This window comes from Mobula birostris, chromosome 13 (genome assembly GCF_030028105.1).
Source record: "Mobula birostris isolate sMobBir1 chromosome 13, sMobBir1.hap1, whole genome shotgun sequence".
Classification (NCBI taxonomy): domain Eukaryota; kingdom Metazoa; phylum Chordata; class Chondrichthyes; order Myliobatiformes; family Myliobatidae; genus Mobula; species Mobula birostris.
In genome coordinates this window covers 38,298,506-38,324,512 of record NC_092382.1, presented here as the reverse complement: position 1 = coordinate 38,324,512, position 26,007 = coordinate 38,298,506, and the positions used below count along the sequence as shown (strand labels likewise).

At 46.9% G+C, this 26,007-nt stretch overlaps 2 protein-coding genes across 10 annotated transcripts in view; one reads left to right on the top strand and one right to left on the bottom strand.

Annotated features, from left to right (window-relative positions):
• The window catches only part of LOC140207898 (uncharacterized), a 188,254-nt gene that overhangs the window by 12,778 nt on the left and 149,469 nt on the right, over positions 1–26,007 (top strand). The gene's annotated exons all lie outside the window — the stretch shown is intronic.
• The window catches only part of LOC140206729 (uncharacterized), a 46,528-nt gene that overhangs the window by 3,836 nt on the left and 16,685 nt on the right, over positions 1–26,007 (bottom strand). For 4 of the 9 annotated variants that reach the window (XM_072274919.1, XM_072274917.1, XM_072274920.1 and 1 more), the window contains 2 exons: positions 18,919–20,880; positions 15,376–17,171 (listed from right to left, as the gene is read on the bottom strand). In XM_072274919.1, coding sequence (XP_072131020.1) covers positions 19,669–20,472 — 804 coding nt within the window. In that variant the 5' untranslated portion in view covers positions 20,473–20,880 and the 3' untranslated portion in view covers positions 15,376–17,171; positions 18,919–19,668. The other 5 variants (XM_072274922.1, XM_072274923.1, XM_072274915.1 and 2 more) reach the window with 5 other exon arrangements.

Here is a 26,007-nt window from a genome sequence, read left to right as displayed (position 1 = left end):
GTAGTTTCTATGGTTCTATGATGTAATTAATAATGTGATGAGCATGATGTAATCGTCTTGTGGAGGTCACATGATGTAATTTTCCCACCGATGTGAGGTCACCTGATGACATGTTCTCACCAGGTATATAAAGAGAGACCTCTGGTGCGATGTAGTTAGTTTTTCCAGTTGAGTTTTAAGTTTAGTTTGTTATTTAATTCGTCAGATATTCTGTTATGCTGCATATTCGTTTAGTTTCCCTCTAAAGTGGAGTTCTATTTTCTATTGTTAGTAGTATTGGAGAGTGAAGACCTTACTAAAATACAGGAACTCACAGAGTTAAGTAAAGCTGATGTCGTTCGGCTATATTGGAGAGGATCGACATTTATTGAATCTTTGTTCAAGAAATAGTGACCTGCATCTGACATATCCTCTGCTAAAGCAGGAAGAATTGTGCAGTAACTATTCTCCAGAGGAAAAGGTCAGTTCCTTTAAACCATTTTATTTCCGTCGCCGTGAATCCTGCGGACAAGGCAGGTTCCGGCTGGGATCAGCAGTAATGTCACGTCCTCGAGGAATTCTTCACTTTCGGAAAGTCTCTCCTAACTGACTGTATAAATCTCTCGGACTTTTGAATTTACCATTCTAAGAACTGGGTTCGAATTTACCACTTTAAGAACTGTTTTCGCATTTACCCTTTTAAGAACTGTTTCAGAGTTGCCGTAGATCAGTTAACTTCCGATTAAGTTAGTCGTTTAAATACATTTCGCTACTTTTGAGCAGAGATTAATAAATGTTTGTTTGTTTTTATAAAACCTGACTCAATTCTATATTCATTGTTACCGGTCACTTGACATGGGAAAGATTATTGCATGGATAAAACAGTGGCTGATTGGCAGATGCAAAGGATAGTAATAACGGGGATGTTTTCTGGTTGGCTGCCGGTGACTAGCAATGTTCCACAGGACTTGGATGACAGAATTAATAGCTGTATTGCAAAGTTTGCCGATCATATCAAGAGAGCTGAAGGGCCAGGTAGTTTTGAGGAATCAGAGAGGCTATAGAGGACTTCGGCGTTTAGAGGAAAGGGCGTAAATGAAGCAGATGGAATACCGTGTCCCGAAGTGTATAGCCATGCACATTCGGGAAAGAAATACCGAATACACTATTTTCCAAATAGTCTAAACTTGGCGGCACTTGTGCAGGATTCCTTAAAGGATAATTTGTAGGTTGAGTCGGTGGTGAGGAAGCCACCAAGTCCTAGCCCAGATCCTGAGTCCCAGCCTAGTCCAGGGCCTGACTCCTTGTGTTGTCATGGTCTGGTCCGTGAAGTCCGCATTCCGGTTCACGGTCCGGTCCGTGGACTCAGGACACTGGGTCTTCCAGCTGTCCCTTGTTTGGTTGAGTTAATCATGGGCACCTGATTCCCATCTTTCAGCTTGGAATATAAGTAGCCTTGGGGTTGAGTATGAGCTGCTGGTTTGTCTCGTTAGTCCCCTTTGGAGCAACCTGCTGATGGAAGGCTAGTGAAACCATCCGTGATCTCTAGGCCTGGTTGGAGGACCAACGCTTCATTTATCCTTGTTGCCACTTGTCAGAGCAGTCATCGTGGTATGGATTGGCCGTTTCTGTAGCCAGCCAAGGTTGCTGACTGCCACGAGACTCAGAGCCACCCCAGATTGAGCTCTTTTCCTGTCCTTGCCTCTGTTGAGTAAGCCAGGCCGTAATTGCCGTTACCCTGTGGTTGGTTCTGTCCCTTCCTGTACCTTGTCTCCATTGGGTAAGCAGGCCATTTGCCGTTACCCTGTGGTTGGTTCTGTCCCTTCCTGTACCTTGTCTCCATTGGGTAAGCAGGCCATTTGCCGTTACACTGCGGTTGGGTCGGCCCCTTCCTGTCCTTACGTCCGTGGGGTGAAGTTCCGTGTCCTGCCCAGGAGTTCCATGTCCTGCCCAGGAGAAGGTCCAAGAATCCAGGCCTCGAAGATCACAACCCAAGCTCCAAGAACACAAGCCTCGAAGATCCCAAGCCAAGCTCCAAGAAAACAAGCCTCGAAGACCTAAGACCCCAGCCTGCATCAAAGCTCAGGGCCCAGGACCCCAGCCTGCAGCCAAGCTCAGGGCCCAGGACCCCAGCCTGCAGCCAAGCTCAGGGCCCAGGACCCCAGCCTGCAGCCAAGCTCAGGGCCCAGGACCCCAGCCTGCAGCCAAGCTCAGGGCCCAGGACCCCAGCCTGCAGCCAAGCTCAGGGCCCAGGACCCCAGCCTGCAGCCAAGCTCAGGGCCCAGGACCCCAGCCTGCAGCCAAGCTCAGGGCCCAGGACCCCAGCCTGCAGCCCTCAGGGCCCAGGACCCCAGCCTGCAGCCAAGCTCAGGGCCCAGGACCCCAGCCTGCAGCCAAGCTCAGGACCCAGGGCCCCAGCCTGCAGCCAAGCTCAAGGCCCAGGACCCCAGCCTGCAGCCAAGCTCAGGGCCCAGGACCCCAACCTACAGCCAAGCTCAGGGCCCAGGACCCCAGCCTGCAGCCAAGCTCAGGGCCCAGGACCCCAGCCTGCAGCCAAGCTCAAGGTCCAGGACCCCAGCCTGCATCCAAGCTCAGGACCCAGGACGCCAGCCTGCAGCCAAGCTCAAGGCCCAGGGCCCCAGCCTGCAGCCAAGCTCAAGGCCCAGGGCCCCAGCCTGCAGCCAAGCTCAAGGCCCAGGACCCCAGCCTGCAGCCAAGCTCAAGGCCCAGGACCCCAGCCTGCAGCCAAGCTCAAGGCCCAGGACCCCAGCCTGCAGCCAAGCTCAAGGTCCAGGACCCCAGCCTGCAGCCAAGCTCAAGGCCCAGGACCCCAGCCTGTCTCCCAGCTCAGGCCTGTAGACCCCAGCCTCGTCTTGCTCTGAAGCCATGTCATGTCCTTGCCTGGTTCTGGAGTCTGAGCCCGAGGCAAGACCCAGGTTCTGGGTCTTTGTCCAGTCTTGTGCTCGGAATCGAAGCCTTGTCTCCTAGTCCATGGTTTCTAGTCCTGGTCCCACTTTCTTAAACCCAAGTCTGCATTCTTGTCCCTGCTTCTTGCCTGTATCCTGTCACGTCCCTAATCTAATTGAGTCCTGTTCCTTGTACTTCAGTGTCTGTGTCTTCCATTTACGTCCGTTCCGAACGCCCCCGTTGTGACATGTCCAGTGCGCTTATTCCCGCTTCCGTTTTGCTCTTCCTGTAACGAGTAATGGAGTCAATTTTGTTAACCCTACTACAAAACGTGTTTGTGACCTGTATTTGGGTCCGCCCCGGTTCCCCCATTATGACAGAAGGCAGGCAAGTCTCCCGGACAGATAGTGTACATTCAAGGGTTTAGAAACAATTAGCTGAAGAGTTTGTGCAGACATTCGGGTCATAGAGCAGTACAGCACAGAGTAATGCCATACGGCCAGTCTAGTCTGTGCCAACCCATCAATCTGCCGAATTCCAGCAACTTCCACCGTGACCATATCCCCCATACCCCTCTCATCCATGAACCCATCCAAACTTCTCTTAAATGTTGAAATCCAACCGGCCACTTGCTCTTGCAGCCCATTCCACAATATCACCCGCTCTGAGCGAAGGAGCTCCCCCTCATTTCTTAAAGAATGAGCCATGATCTTTGAAGAATCACTAGATTTGGGAATGGTTATGGTGGACTAGAAAGTTGCAAATGCCACTCCATTCTTTAAGAGGGGAGGGAGGCATAAGAAATGAAATTACAGGACAGTTAGTCTGACCTCAGTAGTTGGGAAGATGTTGGAGTCCATTAACGATGAGGTTTCAGGGTACTTGGAGCGGATGATAAAGTACAGCCAAAGTCGGCATGGTTTTCCTCGGGAGAAATATTCCCAGATAAATCTGTTGGAATTCTGTGGTGAAATAAGAACAGCGGTGAATGTTGTTTGTTTGGATTTTCAGATGGTCTTTAACAAACAAGGTGCTGCACCTGAGGCTGATTAACAAGGCCACAGCTCATGGTATTTGGTGTTTTTGTGCCTGTTCCCGCTGGAGCTTAGAGGGGGAGTTCCCGAATACTGAAAAGCCGAGATAGGGAGGATGTGGACAGGATGTTTCCCTTAAGGCAGAGCCCAGGACCGGGGGCACACCCCCAAACTACAGGGAAATCAATTCAGAAGGGAGATGAGGAGGAAGTCTTGTGGTAATATGTTTATTCAACACGGCCGTGACTGATCTATGCTTCTGTGCCCATTCCCCTCTATCTCCACCTCAAATGTACCCAGACACCCGCCTTCACGCCCTCGGGGCAGCGAATCTTAAGAAAAACCTACACTCAACTCAGCTAGGTAGATAGATAAACACGTCACTGATCCTAAAAGAAATTACAAGGAAGATTTAGAATTCCAATAATTTCCATACATCTCAATTTAAAATGAGCAGCCCTTTTCGATTCCTGTCCGCTTCTCTCCCACTGATCAACAGAGGTATCAAATCGCCCGTCTCTTTACTTCGCTTATCTCCACCGTCTCAATCCCTGGTTTCTATCTCAGTTTAACTCCCCATCATCCTTCCATCCCATATTCCCTCCAATCTCTCTCCTCTGTCATTCCCTCCAACGCCACTCTCTGCTCCCTCACTCGCTCCCCATGTATTTCTCACCCACGTCCATTTCACTTCCCGCCATTCTCTCCGCTCACTGGTTGTTTCCGCCGTCTCTCTCCCCTCTGTTTCTCGCCTCGGACACTTCCCTCCCAACTCTCCTCAGTCTGTCCCGTTCACTCTCCCTCCACCAGTCTCCCTCTTCCTCTTGGTTCTCTCTCCCTCAGTGTCTGCTTCATCCGACTCCGAATGTCAGTGAGTTCCGATGTCCAGACAGAACACCAAGGCTGGTTGCCTTGTCGACAATTGTGTCTCTGTCACCATCGCACATTGTGACGTGGGATGGGGTGCTATCCTGGTGTGAACACGGGCCGAGATTCAGTGTCAGTCTGTCATGGTTGGGGGGCGGGGGGCAGCGGGTGATGATGGTGGTGCTTTGGAGACAGAAAGGGGAGAAGTGAGAGTGATAGAAAGTTAAGGTGAGCGGAGTAAGAGAGGGAGGTGAGGGAGACGGAATGGGTGTAAAAGTGTGAGCGGAGAGGAGGAGAGGAGGAAGGGGAGAGTAAGAGAAGATGGAGGAGAGAAACAGGATGGTGTGCTGAGGAGTGAGAGGAGGGTGAAGGGTAGGGAGGAAAGGAGTGACAGATAAAGTGAGCTCACTATGGAGAGAGGAGGTAGCGAGATGTTGAGGGAGCTGAGGACACTCAGACACAGTGTTGGGGGAGTTCCACTCCCTCTGTCCCACTCACAGTCAATCATCTAAGGATATATATCCATCAACGAAAGCAGGATCCAACACGGTGCGAGCATGTGCTATTCTGAACTGAAATGAAAGCTTAAACCAGAAATATGAAGAAACTATCACAATAAAACAGTGATTACCTCTGGGGGTAATGACGTGTCCGAAGATGCCTTTAGGAGCAAATAACGATCACCGGGCGGGGGGCGGGCGTTCAGGATTATTGGTGGAGCGGTCAGCGACCCCCCCCCTCCCAACTTGAGGCATCAGACCTGACCGACCTTTAGTAGAGCAGGCACTTCCAAAACAGGATGTGGCGCTGAGACACAGGAAGAAGCAAAGCACTGCAGGCCTTGAGCCGTCATCGGCAACCTCTCTTCAATCTCGGCCGACCTTACCAACCTCACAGAAACGAGGGTGCTCGACGGTTCCCCTTGACTCGCGGCACTAGGGGTGAAATAGGCTGGGAAACACTGCTACAGAAGGAAGAGTTAGACAATAGATGAGCATAAACGTCCGTGGATGAGATCCCCACGATGTGAGCAAACGAGAAGAGCGTCCAACGTCAGGCTGAAAGCTGGAGTCCTCTTCCCAGAAACTGAGTGGTTCCTTGTGTCAATACAGGACCGGGCAGATGACACAAAAATAACAAAACTGCACATTAAAAGTCTAACAAGTTCAAGACGAAGTGTGTTGTGCCTCTCTCACAAACGCTTATTTATGGGGTAACTCAGTCCAAGTTCAGAGAGCAGCTCATTAGCGCGGCGAAATACCCACTCACGTCAATTGTTCAACTACTTAATAAACAAAAGAACTAATCTTCTCAGAGGGGGTTGTGGTGATTTCCATCTTGACACTGCAGAACTGACACGGGAGAATATGGTAGCAGGGAGAGTAAAACTGTTTTAAAGCCCGAGAGAGGCAAAACACAGGAAAATACACATTCACACCTTCAGACCGCGACATACACCTCCAACCAATTATTGAACTCACCCTACTTTTTATGTTTATTTCCCCACCATATTCCGGCTCCTGTAACCGCCACAACCCTTTCGGTAATGATAAAGCGGGAGAGGATCCGGGGACATTCAAGTCCTAATCGGCAAAATTGCACCTGGCAGCGGACCCAGATGCAAGACACAGACACTGCAGTTCTAGGAACAGGACTAGGTTTGTCAAGAAAGCTAGGGGAGTCAGGAAGGAACGAAGCAGGACATGGACACAGACCCTGGACGAGGCAAGGACACCGCGCCTGGGCTAGGACTAAGACTAGGAAAGCGGGACCAGGACAAGGAACTTGGAACTAGGAGCCTGGGCTAGGACTCCCGAGCCAGAGACTGGACAGGGACAAGGAACCTAGGTCTTGAATCGGGCTTGGACCCCGGATCTCGGCGAGGACGAGACGTGGCTACAGGACTGGACGTGGAACTCTTGCACAGGACGAGGCACATGGACAAGACGAGAACACAAAGTCTTGACTTGGACAGGACGAGGTTCTTGGACTAGACGAGGTACTCCAGGGAAGGACGAGGATCTTGGACTAGCTTTGTCTCGGCTCTTGGACTCGGCTTAGTGAAGCTCTTGGGTACGGGGCCGGGACCCCTACTTGGAGCGCAGGACCGGGACCCTTTCTTGGACGCAGGGCCGAGATGACTGCCGAGGATTCGGATGCGAGCGATCCAGCACAGGACGAGGAATCTCCAGCACCGAGGTGGCGAAGTACTCCTGGGCTGGACGAGGCACTAGAACTGGGTGAGGACACGAAGCGCAGATATGGACAAGGCTGGAACACAGATCCTGGACTTGGTCTTGAAGCACAGGACCACAGTGCCTGAGACTTGAAACACAGAAACAGAGAACACAGAACCAGGACCCCTCCTTGGGAACAGGTCATAGGGCCGGGACTCGTCTTAGACACGGACACTAAACACGGAGGCAAGAAGAGACAGTTCCAAACTCAACCATAGATAGTTCCTTATCTTGGCGTGGCAAGGCTCTGGTCTCACTGCAGCTGTTGAACTTGACGGGCATACTGACGAGGTTGTAGGCGAAAGTTTCAGGCGGCAGGAAGAGGGAAGGGAACAGTCCAGCAAACAATCCCTGGTTCGCAGAGCTACTTGCGTGCCAGACCGAAATGAGAATCAGGTGCCTCAATTAAGGCACCAACCGAACAAGGGGGAAAACAGGAAACCTGGAACATGGATCGATGGACCGGATCGTGAACCGGAATGCAGACTTCATGGACCGGACCATGACAGAAATGAAAAAGAAAGTCAACAGTCTGCACGAACTTACAGTACTTGTCCTTCATATTAGATAAACCTGTCAAGGAGAAATGATTAACACTACTGAACTCCTGGATTTGGTTTATAATTGGACAAATCTCCATGGAGCAACTAAATGCTTACTCTGCTTCAAGGAAAAATGTCACATCGCTTCCTGATTTTTTCATAAATTTCCACCCGTGCAAACTGCACGTTGAAGCTGCCCTGTATTCACCACAGTACAATCGCATGTTTAACGTTGTTTTTATTTTTTCTCAGTTAAAACTGGTAAAACATGAAGTATGGACATAGACAAGGAACTCATTTCTCAGTTGCGATGAATGTTCAGCCTTTTCTAGCAGTGTTTATTATTGTCCGGCAGGTCCAATTGTTTAACGTTATTGTGTAGTGATTTTGGGATGACACCAGTCGTATAGAAACATAGAAACATAGAAAACCTACAGCACAATACAGGCCCTTCGGCCCACAAAGTTATGCCGAACATGTCCCTACCTTAGAAATTACTCGGCTTACCCATAGCCCTCTATTTTTCTAAGCTCCATGTACCTATCCAAAAGTCTCTTAAAAGACCCTATCTTATCCGCCTCCACCACCGTTGCTGGCAGCCCATTCCACCCACTCACTGCTCTGCATAAAAAAACCTACCCCTGACATCTCCTCTGTACCTTCTCCCCAGCACCTTAAACCTGTGTCCTCTTGTGGCAACCATTTCAGCCCCGGGAAAAAGCCTCTGAATATCCACACGATCAATGCATACACTACAATTGGGACAATGTTTACCCTGCTCATGAATCGCAGACTTTCATTTTCCACTATCAATTCAGCATATTCCTGGTGATTTTCTCATACTGATTTCTGTGTGTTGTGTGTAGGAGTTGCTGTACCTATCAAGTAAATTGTCTTTGCATGTTTACCCTGTGATATCCGGACAGGGATCATGTATCGCCCTATCTGGACAACAAATCTTTCAAAAGTGTTGCTTCCTCAGATTTTTTTTTTTATTTATGATAGACTGCTTGAAGATTAACATAAATATAAATTCAGACTACTTGTATCACGTAGGAATTTGGAGAAATAACAAATTAACTTTTATCGACTATAATATGTTTAATTGCTTAATGGTGCTGATGCTTTGCAAAAGTTCAACTAAGTTAAACATATTTTGTTTATGATTTTCATTTGTACTCAGTGTCTGAGGCTTCTCGCTTAAGTATCCAACAATAATTCGCCAGCATTGATGGATTCCAGTTGCCCTGGCAACTTTTCTCCATGACCGCGATGTCCTGGTGAAACCTTTCACCATGTTCGTCACGAACAGCACCGAGATTTGCAGGGAAGAAGTCTAAATGGGAGTGCAGAAAATGAACCTTTAGTGACATGTTGCATTTCATGGTTTCATATGCTTGAAGCATGCTTTCAACCAGCTGCATGTAGCATGGTGCTCTGTAGATGCCGAGAAAAAAAAGATCAACAACTTCCTTGAATGCCTTCCATATGATTTTCTCCGGTCCCAGTAGAAATTCTTCAAATTGCCTGTCATTGATGTACAAGATAATAAGAGGAATAGATAAAGTGGATAGCCAGCGCCTCTTCCCCAGGGCACCACTGCTCAATACAAGAGGACATGGCTTTAAGGTAAGGGGTGGGAATTTCAAGGGGGATATTAGAGAAAGGTTTTTTACTCAGAGAGTGGTTGGTGCGTGGAATGCACTGTCTGAGTCAGTGGTGGAGGCAGATACACTAGTGAAGTTTAAGAGACTACTAGACAGGTATATGGAGGAATCTAAGGTGGGGGCTTATATGGGAGGCAGGGTTTGAAGGTCGGCACAACATTGTGGGCTGAAGGGCCTGTACTGTGCTGTACTATTCTATGTTCTATGTTCTATTGATGACCTGTTTGATTGTGGACCAACAAAAAGGCTTTCCTTAATCTTTGCATCAGTTATTCTGGGAAACATCTGTCTCAAATTTCAAAATCCTTCAGAGTAATTTTTGTGCCTGGAGATAGCAAATTCCATCCTTACAGTCCTGAACCCAATAATTATTACTAAAACCTGTCCTGCCATGCAGCTGCCACGCTGCCTAAGCATGCCCAAGCATGCCTGGACAAGATAAGAAACTTTCCAGCTTACATTGTAGGCAACATTTTAATTGACTTGAATTATGAATTGAAATCATAAACATAAGTTTATTAAAAATGGTGTGTGATAGGGAAATTTCATCATGATTTTCATGATCAGTAGCCCAGAATTCAAAAGATACACCTAGAGGTATTCAGGAAGCAAAATCTTTGTTGTCCAGTGTAATGGGTTGGTCGTAATATAATTGTCAGACTCCAACTCCAAAACGGGATCAGGCGAGAGTTTATAGTAAACTATAGGGTCTTTCATGACTTTGATTCCTAAAGCAAGATTCTGGTGAATGATGCTTGCCACTTGATGGTGCCTGTGTAAGTAACCAGATTGAAATTAATTGTTGTTGGATACTCCAATGTTTCTCGTTTCAATTGACAGATTCTGCTTTGGAGCCCGAGAGAGGCACAGCACACTTCGTCTTGAACTTGTTAGTCTTTTAATGTGCATTTTTGTTATTTTTGTGTCAACTGCCTGGTCCTGTATTGACACAAGGAACCACTCAGTTTCTGGGAAGAGGTCTTCAGTTTGAGCCTGACGTTGGACGCTTTCCTCGTTTGCTCACATTGTGGGAATCTCATCCATGGACAATTACACTCATCTATTGGCTAACTCTTTTTCAATAGCAGTGTTTCCCAACCTATTTCACCCCTAGTGCCGCAAGTCAAGGCGAACTGTCGAGCACCCTCGTTGCTAACTTAAGCATCCCCAACAACGTCCGTGACGTTTGTATGGTCGGACGAGATTGCCGAGTGTCAGATGCGTTGTGATGACGAATGCCCAAGGCCTGCAGTGCTATGCTTCTTCCTGTATCCCAGCGCCACATCTTTTTTTGGAAGTGCCTGTTCTACTAACGGTCGCTCAGGTCTGGTGCTTCAAGTTCGAGACAGATTACCGCCCCATCAGGAATCTTGAACGCCTGGCGAGTGTTATTTGTTCCTAAAGCCATCTTAGGACACGTAACCGCCCCCAGAGGGAATCACTGTTCTACTGTGATGATCTCTTCATCTCTCTGGGTTGGCCTTTCATTTCAGTTCAGAATAGCACATGATCGCAGCGTGCTGAATCCTGTTACATTGATGAAAATACATCTTTAGAAGAGTTACTGTGAGTGGGACAGAGGGAGTGGAACTCCCTCAAAACTGAGTGTGCACAGGTTCCTCAACATCTTGCTCCCTCCTCTCTCCATAGTGCGCTCACTTTATCTGTCACTCCTTTCCTCCCTACCATTCACCATCCTCTCACTCCTCAGCACACCATCCTCTCTGTTTCTCTCCTCCATCTTCTCTTACTCTCCCTTTCCTCCTCTCCGCTCACACTTTTACACCCATTCCGTCTCCCTCACCTCCCTCTCTTACTCCGCTCACCTGAACTTTCTGTCACTCTCACTTCTCTTCTCCCCTTTCTGTCTCCAAACCACCACCGTCCTCATCCGCTCCCCCCCCCCACCCCCCGCCACAACCATGACACCGACACTGAATCTCGGCCCGTGTTCACACCAGGATAGCACCCCGTCCCACGTCACAATGTGCGATGGTGACAGAGACACAATTGTCGACAAGGCAACCAGCCTTGGTGTTCTGTCTGGACATCGGAACTCACTGACATTTGGAGTCGGATGAAGGAGACACGGAGGGAGAGAGAACCAAGGGGAAGAGGGAGACTGGTTGAGGGAGAGTGAGCGGGACAGACTGAGGAGAGTTGGGAGTGAAGTGTCCGAGGCGAGAAACAGAGGGGAGAGAGACGGCGGCGACAACCAGTGAGGGGAGAGAATGGCGGGAAGTGAGATGGACGTGGGTGAGAAATAAATGGGGAGCAAGTGAGGGGGCAGAGAGTGGCGTTGGAGGGATTGACACAGGAGAGAAGTTGGAGGGAATATGGGAGGGAAGAGAGATGGGCAGTGGGAGTTAAACGGGGATGGAAACTAGAGATTGAGATGGTGGGAGATAAACGAGGGTAAGAGACGGACTATTAGATATCTCTGTCGATCAGTGGGAGAGAAGCGGACAGGAATCGAAAAGGGCCGCTCATTTTAAATTGAGACATATGGAAATTATTGGAATTCTAAATCTTCCTTGTAATTTATTTTAGGATCAGTGAAGTGTCTATCTATCTATCTAGCTGAGATGAATGTACGTTTTTCTTAAGATTCGCTGCCCCGAGGGCGTGAAGGTGGGTGTCTGGGTACATTTGAGGTGGAGATGGAGGGGAATGGGCACAGAAGCATAGATCAGTCACGGCCGTGTTGAATAAACATATTACCACAAGACTTCCTCCTCATCTCCCTTCTGAATTGATTTCCCTGTAGTTTGGGGGTGTGCCCCCAGTCCTGGGCTCTGCCTTAAGGGAAACATCCTGTCCACATCCTCCCTATCTGGGCTTTTCAGTATTCGGGAACTCCCCCTCTAAGCTCCAGCGGGAACAGGCACAAAAACACCAAATACCATGAGCTGTGGCCTTGTTAATCAGCCTCAGGTGCAGCACCTTGTTTGTTAAAGACCATCTGAAAATCCAAACAAACAACATTCACCGCTGTTCTTATTTCACCACAGAATTCCAACAGATTTATCTGGGAATATTTCTCCCGAGGAAAACCATGCCGACTTTGGCTGTACTTTATCATCCGCTCCAAGTACCCTGAAACCTCATCGTTAATGGACTCCAACATCTTCCCAACTACTGAGGTCAGACTAACTGTCCTGTAATTTCATTTCTTATGCCTCCCTCCCCTCTTAAAGAATGGAGTGGCATTTGCAACTTTCTAGTCCGCCATAACCATTCCCAAGTCTAGTGATTCTTCAAAGACCATGGCTCATTCTTTAAGAGGAAAATGAGGGGGAGCTTCTTCGCTCAGAGGTGGTGATATTGTGGAATGGGCTGCCAGAGCAAGTGGCCGGTTGGATTTCAACATTTAAGAGAAGTTTGGATGGGTTCATGGATGAGAGGGGTATGGGGGATATGGTCACGGTGGAAGTTGCTGGAATTTGGCAGATTGATGGGATGGCACAGACTAGACTGGCCGTATGGCATTACTCTGTGCTGTACTGCTCTATGACCCGAATGTCTGCACAAACTCTTCAGCTAATTGTTTCTAAACCCTTGAATGTACACCATCTGTCCGGGAGACTTGCCTGCCTTCTGTCATAATGGGGGAACCGGGGCGGACCCAAATACAGGTCACAAACACGTTTTATAGTAGGGTTAACAAAATTGACTTCATTACTCGTTACAGGAAGAGCAAAACGGAAGCGGGAATAAGCGTACTGGACATGTCACAACGGGGGCGTTCGGAACGGACGTAAATGGAAGACACAGACACTGAAGTACAAGGAACAGGACTCAATTAGATTAGGGACGTGACAGGATACAGGCAAGAAGCAGGGACAAGAATGCAGACTTGGGTTTAAGAAAGTGGGACCAGGACTAGAAACCATGGACTAGGAGACAAGGCTTCGATTCCGAGCCCAAGACTGGACAAAGACCCAGAACCTGGGTCTTGCCTCGGGCTCGGACTCCAGAACCAGGCAAGGACATGACATGGCTTCAGAGCAAGACGAGGCTGGGGTCTACAGGCCTGAGCCGGGAGACAGGCTGGGGTCCTGGGCCTTGAGCTTGGCTGCAGGCTGGGGTCCTGGACCTTGAGCTTGGCTGCAGGCTGGTGTCCTGGGCCCTGAGCTTGGCTGCAGGCTGGGGCCCTGGGCCCTGAGCTTGGCTGCAGGCTGGGGCCCTGGGCCCTGAGCTTGGCTGCAGGCTGGGGCCCTGGGCCCTGAGCTTGGCTGCAGGCTGGGGCCCTGGGCCCTGAGCTTGGCTGCAGGCTGGGGCCCTGGGCCCTGAGCTTGGCTGCAGGCTGGGGTCCTGGGCCCTGAGCTTGGCTGCAGGCTGGGGTCCTGGGCCTTGAGCTTGGTTGCAGGCTGGGGTCCTGGGTCTTGAGCTTGGCTGCAGGCTGGGGTCCTGGGTCCAGAGCTTTGATGCAGGCTGGGGTCCTGGGTCTTGAGCATGGCTGCAGGTTGGGGTCTTGAGCTTGGCTGCAGGCTGGGGTCTTAGATCTTCGAGGCTTGTGTTCTTGGAGCTTGGGTTGTGATCTTCAAGGCCTGGATTCTTGGACCTTCTCCTGGGCAGGACATGGAACTCCTGGGCAGGACAGGGAACTTCACCCCACGGAGGTAAGGACAGGAAGGGGCCGACCCAACCGCAGGGTAACGGCAAATGGCCTGCTTACCCAATGGAGACAAGGTACAGGAAGGGACAGAACCAACCACAGGGTTACGGCAATTACGGCCTGGCTTACCCAACAGAGGCAAAGACAGGAAAAGAGCTCAATCTGGGGTGGCTCTGAGTCTTGTGGCAGTCAGCAACCTTGGCTGGCTACAGAAACAGCCAATCCATATCACGATGACTGCTCTGACGAGTGGCAACAAGGCTCAATGAAGCGTTGGTCCTCCAACCAGGCCTAGAGATCACGGATGGTTTCACTAGCCTTCCATCAGCAGGTTGCTCCAAAGGGGACTAACGAGACAAACCAGCAGCTCATACTCAACCACAAGACTACTTATATTCCAAGCTGAAAGATGGGAATCAGGTGCCCATGATTAACTCAACCAAACAAGGGACAGCTGGAAGACCCAGAGTCCTGAGTCCACGGACCGGACCATGACAACACAAGGACTCAGGCCCTGGACTAGGCTGGGACTCAGGGTCTGGGCTAGGACTCGGTGTCTTCCTCACCGCCGACTCAACCTACAAATTATCCTTTAAGGAATCCTGCACAAGTGCCGCCAAGTTTAGACTATTTGGAAAATAGTGTATTCGGTATTTCTTTCCCCAATGTGCATGGCTATACACTTCGGGACACGGTATTCCATCTGCTTCATTTACGCCCTTTCCTCTAAACGCCAAAGTCCTTTTATAGCCTCTCTGATTCCTCAAAACTACCTGGCCCTTCAGCTCTCTTGATATGATCGGCAAACTTTGCAATACAGCTATTAATTCTGTCATCCAAGTCCTGTGGAACATTGCTAGTCACCGGCAGCCAACCAGAAAACATCCCCGTTATTACTATCCTTTGCATCTGCCAATCAGCCACTGTTTTATCCATGCAATAATCTTTCCCATGTCAAGTGACCGGTAACAATGAATATAGAATTGAGTCAGGTTTTATAAAAACAAACAAACATTTATTAATCTCTGCTCAAAAGTAGCAAAATGTATTTAAACGACTAACTTAATCAGAAGTTAACTGATCTACGGCAACTCTGAAACAGTTCTTAAAAGAGTAAATGCGAAAACAGTTCTTAAAGTGGTAAATTCGAACCCAGTTCTTAGAATGGTAAATTCGAAAGTCCGAGAGATTTATACAGTCAGTTAGGAGAGACTTTCCTAAAGTAAAGATTCCTCGAGGACGTGACATTACTGCTGACCCCAGCCGGAACCTGCCTTGTCCGCAGGATTCACGGCGACGGAAATAAAATGGTTTAAAGGAACTGACCTTTTCCTCTGGAGAATAGTTACTGCACAATTCTTCCTGCTTTAGCAGATGATATGTCAGATGCAGGTCACTATTTCTTGAACAAAGATTCAATAAAGGTCGATCCTCTCCAAGAGAGCCGAACGACATCAGCTTTACTTGACTCTGTGAGTTCCTGTACTTTAGTAAGGTCTTCACTCTCCAATACTACACACAATAGAAAATAGACCTCCACTTTAGAGGGAAACTAAACGAATATGCAGCATAACAGAGTATCTGACGAATTAAATAACAAACTAAACTTAAAACTCAACTGGAAAAACTAACTACATCGCACCAGAGGTCTCTCTTTATATACCTGGTGAGTACATGTCATCACGTGACCTCACATCGGCGGGAAAATTACATCATGTGACCTCCACAAGACGATTACATCATGCTCATCACGTACTTAATTACATCATAGAAACCATAGAAACTACAGCACAGAAACAGGCCTTTTGGCCCTTCTTGGCTGTGCCGAACCATTTTCTGCCTAGTCCCACTGACCTGCACACGGACCATATCCCTCCATACACCTCCCATCCATGTATCTGTCCAATTTATTCTTAAATGTTAAAAAAGAACCCGCATTTACCAGCTCGTCTGGCAGCTCATTCCATACTCCCACCACTCTCTGTGTGAAGAATCCCCTCCTAATGTTCCCTTTAATCTTTCCCCCCCTCACCCTTAACCCATGTCCTCTGTTTTTTTTTCTCCCCTTGCCTCAGTGGAAAAAGCCTGCTTGCATTCACTCTATCTATACCCATCATAATTTTATATACCTTTATCAAATCTCCCCTCCTTCTTCTACGCTCCAGGGAATAAAGTCCAAACCTATTCAACCTTTCTCTGTAACTGAGTTTCTCAAGTCCTGACAACATGCTTGTAGACCTTCTCTGCACTCTTTCAACCTTATTTATATCCTTCCTGTAATTTGGTGACCAAAACGGAACACAATACTTCAGATTCGGCCTAACCAATGCCTTATACAACCTCATCATAACATTCCAGCTCTTATACACAATACTTTGATTAATAAAGGTCAATGTACCAAAAGCTCTCTTTACAACCCTATCTACTTGTGACACCACTTTTAGGGAATTTTGTATCTGTATTCCCAGATCCCTCTGTTCTACTGCACTCCTCAGTGCCTTACCATTAACCCTGTATGTTCTACCTTGGCTTGTCCTTCCAAAGTGCAATACCTCACACTTGTCTGTATTAAACTCCATCTGCCATTTTTCAGCCCATTTTTCCATCTGGTCCAAGTCCCTCTGCAGGCTCTGAAAACCTTCCTCACTGTCTACTACACCTCCAATCTTTGTATCATTGTATCATCATGGTCATAAGACAGTCACAAGATACCCATGAAGTTTGGAACACCTGTAATATCATGGGCTCATAACTTGTTAACCAGCCTCATGTGTAGCACCTTGTCAAACACCCTCTGAAAGTGCAGGTTCACATCATCAACCGATTCTCCTTTGTCTATCTTGCTATTACCACTTCAATAAATTCAAAGAATTTCAACACACTGTTCAGGCAAGATTTTCCCTTGAGGCAAACATGCTGAAGGCCGATTTTATTATGTGCCTCAAAGTGCCCTGAGAACACATCCCGAACAACTGACACTAATATCTACCCAACCAATGAGGTCAGACTAACTGTCCTGAAACTTCTGTTCTTCTACCTCTCTCCCTTCTTGAATAGCAGAGTGACATTTCCAAATTTGGAGTCTTCCGCAACCATATCAGACTTCATTGATTCTTGAAACATCATTACTAATACCTCCACAATCTCTTCGGCCACCTCTTCCAGAACTCTGGGATGTACACCACCTGGTCCAGGTGATCTATTTACCTTCAGACCTTTCTGTTTCACAGGAAATTTCTCTCGAGTATCGGCAACTTCACACACTTCTGACACTGACATCTGGACTTCCACCTTCCCGTTGGTTGCTTCCATAATGAAGACTGAAACAAAATACTAAATCAGTTCACCTGCCATCTCCTTGTTCACGATTACTACCCACCCCACTCTCACCAGACATCGTTTCCCTCTGGTCCAATATCACTGTTGCCTCTCTTTTACAGTTTATTTATCCGAAGAAACATTTGGTATCAGCTTTAATGTAATTAGCTAGCTTCATATTCCATCTTTTCTTTCTTAATTACTTTTTTAATTGCCTCTTGTTTGTTCAGAAAAGTTTCCCAATCATCTAACTTCCCATCAATTTTTGCTCTGTGATCTGCCCTCTCTTTGGCTTTTATGTTGGCTTTGCCTTCTCATTCGCTGAGGTTGTGTGATGTTGTCTTTGGAATAGTTCTTCCTTTTCGGAATGTATATATCCCGTGTCTTCCGAATTCCTTCCCGTAATTACAGCCACTGATGCTAAGCCATCATCCCTGCCAGTGCTTTTTTTTCCCTATCAAATTTGACCAGTTCCTTTCTCATGCCTCTGCAGTTGTCCTTATTCCATGGTTATACTGATACGTCTCACTTTAGCTTCTCCATCTCAAATTTCAGGGTGAATTCAATTACATTAAGATCGCTTGCCCCTCAGAATTGTTTTACCTTAAGTGCTCTAAATCGGTTCATTGCACAACACCAAATCCAGAATAGCTGATTCCCAGCTGGGCACAACCAGGAGGTTGGTGACCAGTGGTGGGCCACAGGGATCTGTTCTGGGACCCTTACTCTTTGTGACTTTTTTTATAAATTTCCTGAATGAGGAAGTAGAGGGATGGGTTAGTAAGTTTGCTGATGACACAAAGGTTGGGGGTGTTGTGGATAGTGTGGACGGCTGTCAGAGGTTACAGCAGGACATTGATAGGATGCAAAACTGGGCTGAGAAGTGGCAGATGGAGTTCAACCCAGAGAAATGTGAAGTGGTTCCTTTTGGTAGGTCAAATATGATGGCAGAATGTAGTATTAATTTAAGACTCCTGGCAGTGTGGAGGATCAGAGGAATCTTGGGGTCTGTGTCCATAGAACACTCAAAGCAGCTGCACAGGTTGACTCTGTGGTTAAGAAGGTGTATGGTGTATTGACCATTATCAATTGTGGAATTGAAGTTAGGAGCCGGGAGGGAATGTTGCAGATATATAGGACCCTATTCAGAACCCACTTGGAGTACTGTGCTCAGTTCTGGTCGCCTCACTACAGGAAGGGTGTGGAAACCATAGAAAGAGTGCAGAGGAGATTTACAAGGATGTTGCCTGGATTGGGGAGCATGCCTATGAAAACAGGTTGAGTGAACTTGGCCTTTTCTCCTTGGAGAGACAGAGGATGAGAGGTGACCTGATAGAGGTGTATAAGATGATGAGAGGCATTGATCATGCAGATAGTCAGAGGCTTTTTCCTAGGGCTGAAATAGCTGCCACAACAGGGCACAGGTTTAAGGTGCTGGGGAGAAGGTGCAGCAGAGATGTCAGGGGTAAGTGTTTTCCACAGAGAGTGGTGAGCAGGTGGAATTGGCTGCCGTCAACAGTGGGGGAGGATAATTTAAGAGACTTTTGGATCGGTACATGGAGCTCAGAAAAAATAGAGGGCTACGGATAACCCGAGTAATTTCTGAGGTAGGGACATGTTCAGCACATCTTTGTGGGCTGAAGGGACTCTATTCTGCTGTAGGTTTTCTATGCTTCTATGTTAACTCTTCAGAAACAGGGAACATGACCCATAATGTGGAAATCAGCCATGAATGAGGAGGTTAACTACCAATGTCATTCTTCCTCAGCCCAGAGATTTCAGGGGAGAAGAGCATGTCAGATAGAATTGCAGTCAACTTGACTTCTTCAGTCTGCAGAGAATTCAAGGGAAACCTCTTCACCCACAGAGTGGAGACTATTTGGAACCCATCACCACAGGCAGAGCGAGAGGTGAACAACAGGGGAGAATTCAAAAGGACTGTCATGGAACAGAATCACTGGTAGGGTCCAGCCGGCCTGAGTTGACTGTCTACTGTACACTAGGTGTGTTATAAATTCACTAAGTACCGGAGACAGTGTTCAAAATAGAACTGATTTATTGGTCTCTTATCCAGAATATTAAACTCCAGTCCCATTAAAGGTGAATGTGCAGCAGAAGAAACTCCTCCCATGCCCAGTGACCAGGGTGCAGGACTGGGTGTGGTGAGCAGCAGCAATAATTGCAGAGTTCAGCACCGACAGTCACTCTCGAAATTGCATTCAGCAACGGTGATGGACAAATATCCAGCATGCAGCTTATTGAAACTTTCTCCCCACTGTGAACCCGATAGTGTGTCACAAGGTTAGATTACTGAGGGAATCCCTTCCAACATTCACAGCAGGTGAACCGTCTCTCCCAGTGTGAACTCAATGATGCACGTTTGATTGAGAAGGCTGAGAGAAACTCTTCCCAATGTCTGAACAGCTGAACGGCCTCGTCCCGGTGTAAACTCACTGGTGTCTCTGCAGATGAGATGACTACATGATTCCTTTCCCACATTCACAGCAGGTGAACGGTTGCTCCCGTATGAACTGACTGGTGTGCCAGTAGTTGGGATGACCGAGTGAACCCCTTCCCACATTCTGAGCAGGTGAACGGTTTCTCCCCAGTGTGAACTCGCTGATGACTCAGTAGATGGGATGACTGAGTGAATCTCTTCCCACAGGCTGAGCAGTTGAATGGCTTCTCCCCAGTGTGAACTCGCTGGTGTCTCTGAAGAGTGGATGACCGACTGAATCTCTTCCCACAGACTGAGCAGTTGAATGGCTTCTCCCCAGAGTGAACTGACTGGTGTACCAGTAGTTCGGATGACCGAGTGAATCCCTTCCCGCAGTCTGAGCAGGTGAACGGCCTCTCCTCAGTGTGAACTGACTGGTGTACCAGTACGTCGGATGACTGAGTGAATCCCTTCCCGCAGTCTGAGCAGGTGAATGGCCTCTCTCCAGTGTGAAGTCTCTGATGTACCTTCAGTTTAGATGACCTAGTGAATCCCTTCCCACAGTCTGAACAAGTGAACGGCCTCTCTCCAGTGTGAACTCGCTGATGTTCCTTCAGTGTAGATGACTGAGTGAATCCCTTCCCACAGTCTGAGCAGGTGAACGGCCGCTCTCCGGTGTGAACTCGCTGGTGTGCCATTAGGTCAGATGACCGAGTGAATCCTTTCCCACAGTCTGAACAGATGAACGGCCGCTCCCCGGTGTGAACTCGCTGGTGTGCCATTAGGGTGGATGACCGAGTGAATCCTTTACCACAGTCTGAACAGGTGAAAGGCCGCTCCCCGGTGTGAACTCGCTGGTGAGCCATTAGGTCAGGTGACCGAGTGAATCCTTCCCCACAAATTCAGCAGATGACCAGCCTTTGTCCAATGTGAACTGACTGGTGTGTCCATGGGCGGGATGACCAACTGAATCCCTTCTCACACACAGAACAGAGGAATGGCCTTATCCAGTGTGAACTTGCTGACGTACCTTCAGTTGAGATGACTGAGTGAATCCATTCCTGCTGTCTGAGTAGATGAACGGCCTCTCCCCATGTGTAAAATGACGGGCATGCCAGTCGGTCAGATGATCGAGTGAATCCCTCCCCACAGTCTGAGCAGGAAGGATGATTGAGTGAATCCCTTGCTCCACTTCTTAAATATCTGGGCTGAGACAGCAAAACTGGCGTGTTGTTCTCAAGATTCCCGTAGACAAATTCCTTGCCATTTTTAACCTATGAAAAGATTTACAAAATCCATCAATGGGTGAAGGACAACATTTCAGATGAGATCACTTCAGTTGCTAAGGCGTGAACTGACATCACACTGTTACAGTGAAGTTCAACCCAAGTTGGAGAGAGAAATCATCTTCTAACTGGGCACAGTGCTGGTATCTGGAATGAGCATCAAATTCTCTGATAGTCTCCCTGTCTCATTAGGAATGGGGTATTTCTGCCATCTCCAATCTGTGACCTGGCTCAGTTTGACTCTCTCCATTGGTATTATTCCCTGTTCCCACTGAGCTGCATGGGTGCCTGGCCCCACAGTAACTGAAACACTCTCACACAAATAGCCGGCAGTGTATTGCATGTACCCACCACTCTCTGGGTAAAAAACTTACCCCTGACATCCCCTCGGTATCTATTTCCAAACACCTTAAAACTATGCCCCCTCGTGTTAGCCATTTCAGCCCTGGGAAAAAAACCTCTGGTTATCCACACCATCAATGCCCCTCATCATCTTATACACCTAAAAAAGGAAATTACACATTATTTTGAGGATTTGTTAGAAGTCTACAAAATTATGAGGGTATAGATAGGGTAAATGCAAGCAGCTTTTTCCACTGAGTTTGGGTGGGATGACAACCAGAAGTCATGCGTAAGTGGGGAAGGGGAAAATTTAACGGGAACATTTGGCAAAGCTCTTTACTGAAATTGTCGTGAGAGTGTGGAATGAGATGACAGCACAAGAGTTGAATATGAGCTCGGTTTCACCATTTAGAAGAAGTTTGGATGGGATCCTGGATGGTAGGTGAATGGAGGGCAATGGTCCAGGTGCAGGTGGTTGCATTAGACAGCTTAAATGTTTTTCGGCATTGACTAGATGGGCCAAATAGGCTGGTTCCGTACTGAACTACTCCATGTTTCTATGACAGAGAAGCTGGTCAAACTTGTTTGGAAGGGATACGGTCGGAGTGACAAAGGAGCAGCAGTGGCTGGAGTTTCTGGGAGCAATTCTGGAGCTGAGTGATAGATACATCCCAAAGAAGTGGAAGCATTGGAAAGGCAGGAGGACACAACCGTGGCTGAAATGAGAAGCCAACATCAACATAAAAGCCAAAGAGAGGGGAAACAAAAGAGCAAAACCTATTGGGAAGTTTTTAGAAGCTAACAGAAGATGACTAAAAAAAAAGTCATATGAGCTCAGGGCATGGAATTATGATATTGTAGTCATTAATGAGTCTGGGTCCCCAAAAGTCTGAGGCATTGGGAAAGAAATGTCCCAGGCCTCATTATCTCTTGAAAACCAAGGTCCCCTGCACCAGTCACCTTTCAACTTTTATTTTGGCAGGCACAAACAAACTCTACACCCTCAAAATTTCCCTGGTGAAGGCCTCCCACTTACCAAGTGCTTCTTTGCAGAAAACAGCCTGTCCAAAACAATCTGATACCATCAAAATTGACCTTTCTCCGATTTAGAATCTCACCCCATGGACCAGACTTCTCTTTTTCCTTATTTACTTTGAATTTCATGACATTATTATCGCTAATTTCTGTCACCAGCCCTGGATCATTCCCTAATAGCTTATTGCACACTTCTACGTCAGGAATTCTACGTATTGATTAAGGGCACACTTGACAAACTCTACCCCATCTGGTCCTTTTACAGAATGGGAGGCTCAGTCAATATATGGAAAGTTAAAATCACTTTCTGAATTAATCTTTGTTTCTTGGCATGGTCTGCGATCTCTCTACAAACTTGTTCCTCTACATCCCTCAGATTGTTGGGTGCAATCAAGTTCCAATAATGGCTACAATATCATAATTCCCTGTCCTGAGCTCATCTAGCTTTCCTACGATGCTTCTTGCATTGTGATATACACAGCTCAGCACATTCATCGCACCATGCTCAAACGTTTGATTGCTGACTCTATCTGAGGTCTGAACAACATCTGACTGGTGTCAAGAAAACAACGTCTCCCTCATTGTCACAAAAACAAAGGAGCTGATTGTGGACGACAGGAGGAATGGAGACAGGCTAACCCCTATTGACATCACTGGATCTGGGGTTGAGAGTATGAACAGCTTTAAGTTCCTCGGCATAAACATCAACAAGGATATCACATGGTCTGTACATACCAGTTGAGTTGTGAAAGAAACACAACAGCACCTCTTTCACCTCAGACAGTTGAAGTTTGGGATGGTGCCCCAAATCCTAAGGACTTTCTACAGGAACACAATTGACAGCATCCTGACTGGCTGCATCACTGCCTTTTATGGGAACTGTACTTCTCTTAATCGCAGGACCTGGCAGAGAGTGGTGCAGATAGCCCAGCGCATTTGTTGAACTTCCCACTATTCAGGGCATTTTTAGAGACAGGTGTGTTAAAAGGGCCCGAAGGTTATTGGGGACCCAATTCACCACAACCACGAACTGTTCCTGCTGCTACCATCCAGGAAACGGTACCACAGCAAAAAGACCAACAGGCTCTGGGACATCATCTTCTACCAGGCCATCAGACTGATTAATCCATGCTGATACAATTGCATTTCTATGTTATATTGACTGTCCTATGTACAAACAATTTATTATAAATTACAAACCCCATTTCCAGAAAAGTTGGGATATTTTCCAAAATGCAATAAAAACAAAAATCTGTGATATGTTAATTCATGTGAACCTTTATTTAACTGACAAAAGTACAAAGAAAAGATTTTCAATAGTTTTACTGATCAACTTAATTGTATTTTGTAAATATACACAAATTTAGAATTTGATGGCTGCAACACACTCAACAAAAGTTGGGACAGAGTTAAAATAAGATTGAAAAGTGCACAGAAAAGTCATGCTACTGTGACAATTATAGCCACCTGGGCTCAGGAGTACTTCGGAAAACCATTGTCACTCAACACAGTCCGTCGCTGCATCCAGAAATGCAACTTGAAACTGTATTACGCAAGGAGGAAGCCATACATCAACTCTATGCAGAAACGCCGGCGAGTTCTCTGGGCCCGAGTTCATCTCAGATGGAACGAAAGACTGTGTAACAGTCTGCTGTGATCAGATGAGTCCACATTTCAGCTAGTTTTCAGAAAAAAACGGGCTTCGAGTTCTCCGTGCCAAAGGTGAAAATGACCATTGGGATTGTTATCAACAAAAGGTGCAAAAGCCAGCATCTGTGATGGTATGGGGGTGCATCAGTGCCCACGGCATGGGTGAGTTGCATGTATGTGAAGGTACCATTGACTCTGAGGCGTATATTAGGATTTTAGAGAGACATATGTTGCCATCAAGGCGACGTCTCTTCCCGGGACATCCATGCTTATTTCAGCAGGACAATGCCAGACCACATTCTGCATGGGCTACAACAGCGTGGCTTTGTAGACACAGAGTGCGTGTGCTTGACTGGCCTGCTGCCAGTCCAGATCTATCTCCTATTGAAAATGTATGGCACATGATGAAGAGGATAATCAGACAACGGAGACCACGGACTGTTGAGCAGCTGAAGTCTTATATCAAGCAAGAATGGACAAAATTTCCAATTGCAAATCTACTACAATTAGTATCCTCATTTCTAAAATGATTAAAAAGTGTTATTAAAAGGAAAGGTGATGTAACACAATGGTAAACATGCCTCTGTCCCAACTTTTGTTGAGTGTGTTGCAGCCATCAAATTCTAAATTTGTGTATGTTTACAAAATACAATTAAGTTGGTCAGTAAAACTATTGAAAATCTTTTCTTTATACTTTTGTCAGTTAAATAAAGGCTCACATGAATTAACATATCACAGATTTTTGATTCTATTGTATTTTGGAAAATATTCCAACTTTTCTGGAAATGGGGTTTGTAGTATAAATTACATAATGCACATTTAGACGGAGATGTAACATAAAGATTTCTACTCCTTGTGCATGTGAAGGATGTATGTAATAAAGTCAATTCAATTCACCCTCTCCACTATCTGTTCTGCCATTCCCACTTCAACTTATTTTAACCACATCACCCTTCCCCCCACACTAGCACTAGCAATCCTTACCACTAGCATATTATTCCCCTTTTGTTCTGTTCCCCTAACGAACAAATCCCCTCTCATCCCTTTGACTTTCCTCTGCCAGGTAATCCCCCCAACGGTTTCCTAAGTGGTCCACCTGCTGTTGTGCGGGATAGCAACAAGAGTGCTCTGTGATGGCTATTTAAACTCTTTCCCCTTCCTGACTCTCACCCAGTTTCCAGTGACCTGCACCTTAGGTGTAACTCACCTCTCTTCATGTCATATCTATCACCCCCTCCAACTCCTGGATGATCCGGAATTCATCCATTTCAAGTTCCAACTCCTTAAAGTGCAGGGTTACAAGCTGCAGCTGGATGCACATCTTGTAGGTGAGGGCATCAGGGACACTGGAGGTCTCCCCACCTTCCCACCAATGTCCCCTCTAATTTGTAATGACCAGTGTGCACATAAATCTTGTACTGTGCATTTTTATACCCAGCGATAACATGTGCACAGTGAATTTTATATAGAGAGGTATTAATTTTAACAGCTGTCGATAAGAACTTTGATCTTCTCTGGGATCGATCGAGTTCATCTGCGCGCTCACACAACCTATGTAGCAGGCCTGTAACGGGTAATGAAGGATTTTCTCCCCAGAGCTTTTGCACATTTTCCATATGTAGTTTGCTTGCTAAATTGCGCTTCTATAAGTCAGATTTCCAAATATCACTCCACTTCTTCCCACTTGTAAATTATCCAGCAACTTCTGCATTGCCACAATACACACAGATAACACCAGTTTCTATATTGTACATAAATATTTCCCCTGAATCCTCCTGAGAAATTGAGGATATATAAAAAAGTCATTTTGAACCTATGTAACCTCTGACTGAAAGAATAATTGGGACTGAATAGGAATGTTTGAACTGAAGTAAACTCTGTCTTCAGCGGTTAGCTAAGACAGGCTCATTACCAGTTCTCTGCAGCTTGCAGAGAGACACACTGAGAGCTGATAACATTATACATTATACCCTCATTAGTTCATAACATTATATATTGTACCCTTGTTTGAGTACAGAGAGGACTACTCGTTGATAAGGACAGGAATGAACATCTGCCTGTAATTAAGTCAGGGCCTTGCAAAGGGAA